General features: G+C 49.8%; 1 protein-coding gene across 1 annotated transcript; it reads right to left on the reverse strand.

The window, feature by feature from the left end:
* Positions 1–811: 811 nt before the first annotated feature.
* LOC144670339 (histone H3) lies at positions 812–1,222 on the reverse strand. Its single transcript, XM_078532816.1, has one exon. It carries the CDS (start codon positions 1,220–1,222, stop codon positions 812–814), a length of 411 nt encoding a protein of 136 aa, XP_078388942.1.
* Between the last annotated feature and the right edge of the window lie 261 nt (positions 1,223–1,483).

Below are 1,483 nucleotides of genomic sequence, written 5' to 3' on the forward strand. Positions count from 1 at the left end.
AGCGGCCATTCTTTAATCTAATAACCCAAAGGCTCTTTTCAGAGCCACTCACAGAGTCTGTGAAAAGGTGAACTATTGACTACTGCTACGTGCCGAATTTCAGTAATGGTGAAGCGTTTCTAATGATCCGCAAGGACAACCAACTCGCATTAAAAGAGAAATTACATTTCCACCCGAGTGGTTCAGGACTGGAATGCACTCTCTGGAAGTAGTGGAGGCAGGTTCAATAGAGGCAGTCAAGAGGGTATTAGCTGATAATTTGAATAGAAACAAAGTGGAGGGATGGGGCGGGGGGAAAGCATTCGGTCATAACACTCATTTGGAGAGCAGATGCAGGCACCGATGGGCCGAATGGCCTCCCGTGCTGTACAAATTCTTTGATTCTATGATAAATCTGCACCGGAGGATACACGTTTGTTGCTCAGGGCGTTGCCTTTATTGACATCATGAGCACTGACTTGTTACCCGCAGCTCACCCTTTGCCCGGGGTTGATGTCTGCTCGCAGTATTTAATACATTATCAGCGCCGCCATTTATTGGAAGTATTCTAGAGCACTAAGGTGACCGCAGTCCCAATTTTCTGCTGAAATTAAGACACCATTTGCGCTACAAATTACAACTGCATCGTCTGTGATTAGCAATCCCACAAGAGGTTTGTAGACAAGAAAAAATAAACTGATGGAAGGAGGTAAATGGTATCTTCGCGATGTGTAAGTGTTGCAGTTGTCAACAGGAGATCGCAGCTCTTTGATTTGTCGATTTAGTGGCTCTTAAAAGAGCCGTTGTATGTACTTGGTGCTGAAGCCGGGTTTTAAGCGCGTTCCCCGCGGATGCGGCGGGCCAGCTGGATGTCTTTGGGCATGATGGTGACTCGCTTGGCGTGGATAGCGCACAAGTTGGTGTCCTCAAAGAGCCCCACCAGGTAAGCCTCGCTGGCCTCCTGCAGGGCCATGACGGCCGAGCTCTGGAAGCGCAGGTCTGTCTTGAAGTCCTGAGCGATCTCTCGCACCAGGCGCTGGAAGGGCAGTTTGCGGATGAGCAGCTCGGTGGATTTCTGGTAGCGGCGGATCTCCCTCAGAGCTACAGTGCCGGGTCTGTAGCGATGAGGCTTCTTCACTCCGCCCGTAGCTGGAGCGCTCTTCCGGGCCGCTTTGGTAGCCAGCTGTTTGCGGGGAGCTTTCCCTCCGGTCGATTTGCGCGCTGTCTGCTTAGTCCTGGCCATTTTCTGAACAGATTCACCACAATCTGAGATGTGAGAACTATTAAGACAGTCTGCTCTGCAACCCGCCTTTTTAAACTCTGTGAGGAACCGCCCCAAACAGTAATTGGCTGCAGCCTTACGCCCAGGCAGTTTTATCCAAAATCTAAGCAATGAACTAATCCCTGGCAACTCAGAGGTCTCCATTGGTCGAGTTGTTTTTAATCGCTCATTTCAAAAATTCCGCCTTGATTTCCAGCCGTTTACGGCCTCGACATCAGAAGA

Source organism: Cetorhinus maximus, chromosome 31 (genome assembly GCF_964194155.1).
Source record: "Cetorhinus maximus chromosome 31, sCetMax3.hap1.1, whole genome shotgun sequence".
NCBI classification, from domain to species: Eukaryota; Metazoa; Chordata; class Chondrichthyes; order Lamniformes; family Cetorhinidae; genus Cetorhinus; species Cetorhinus maximus.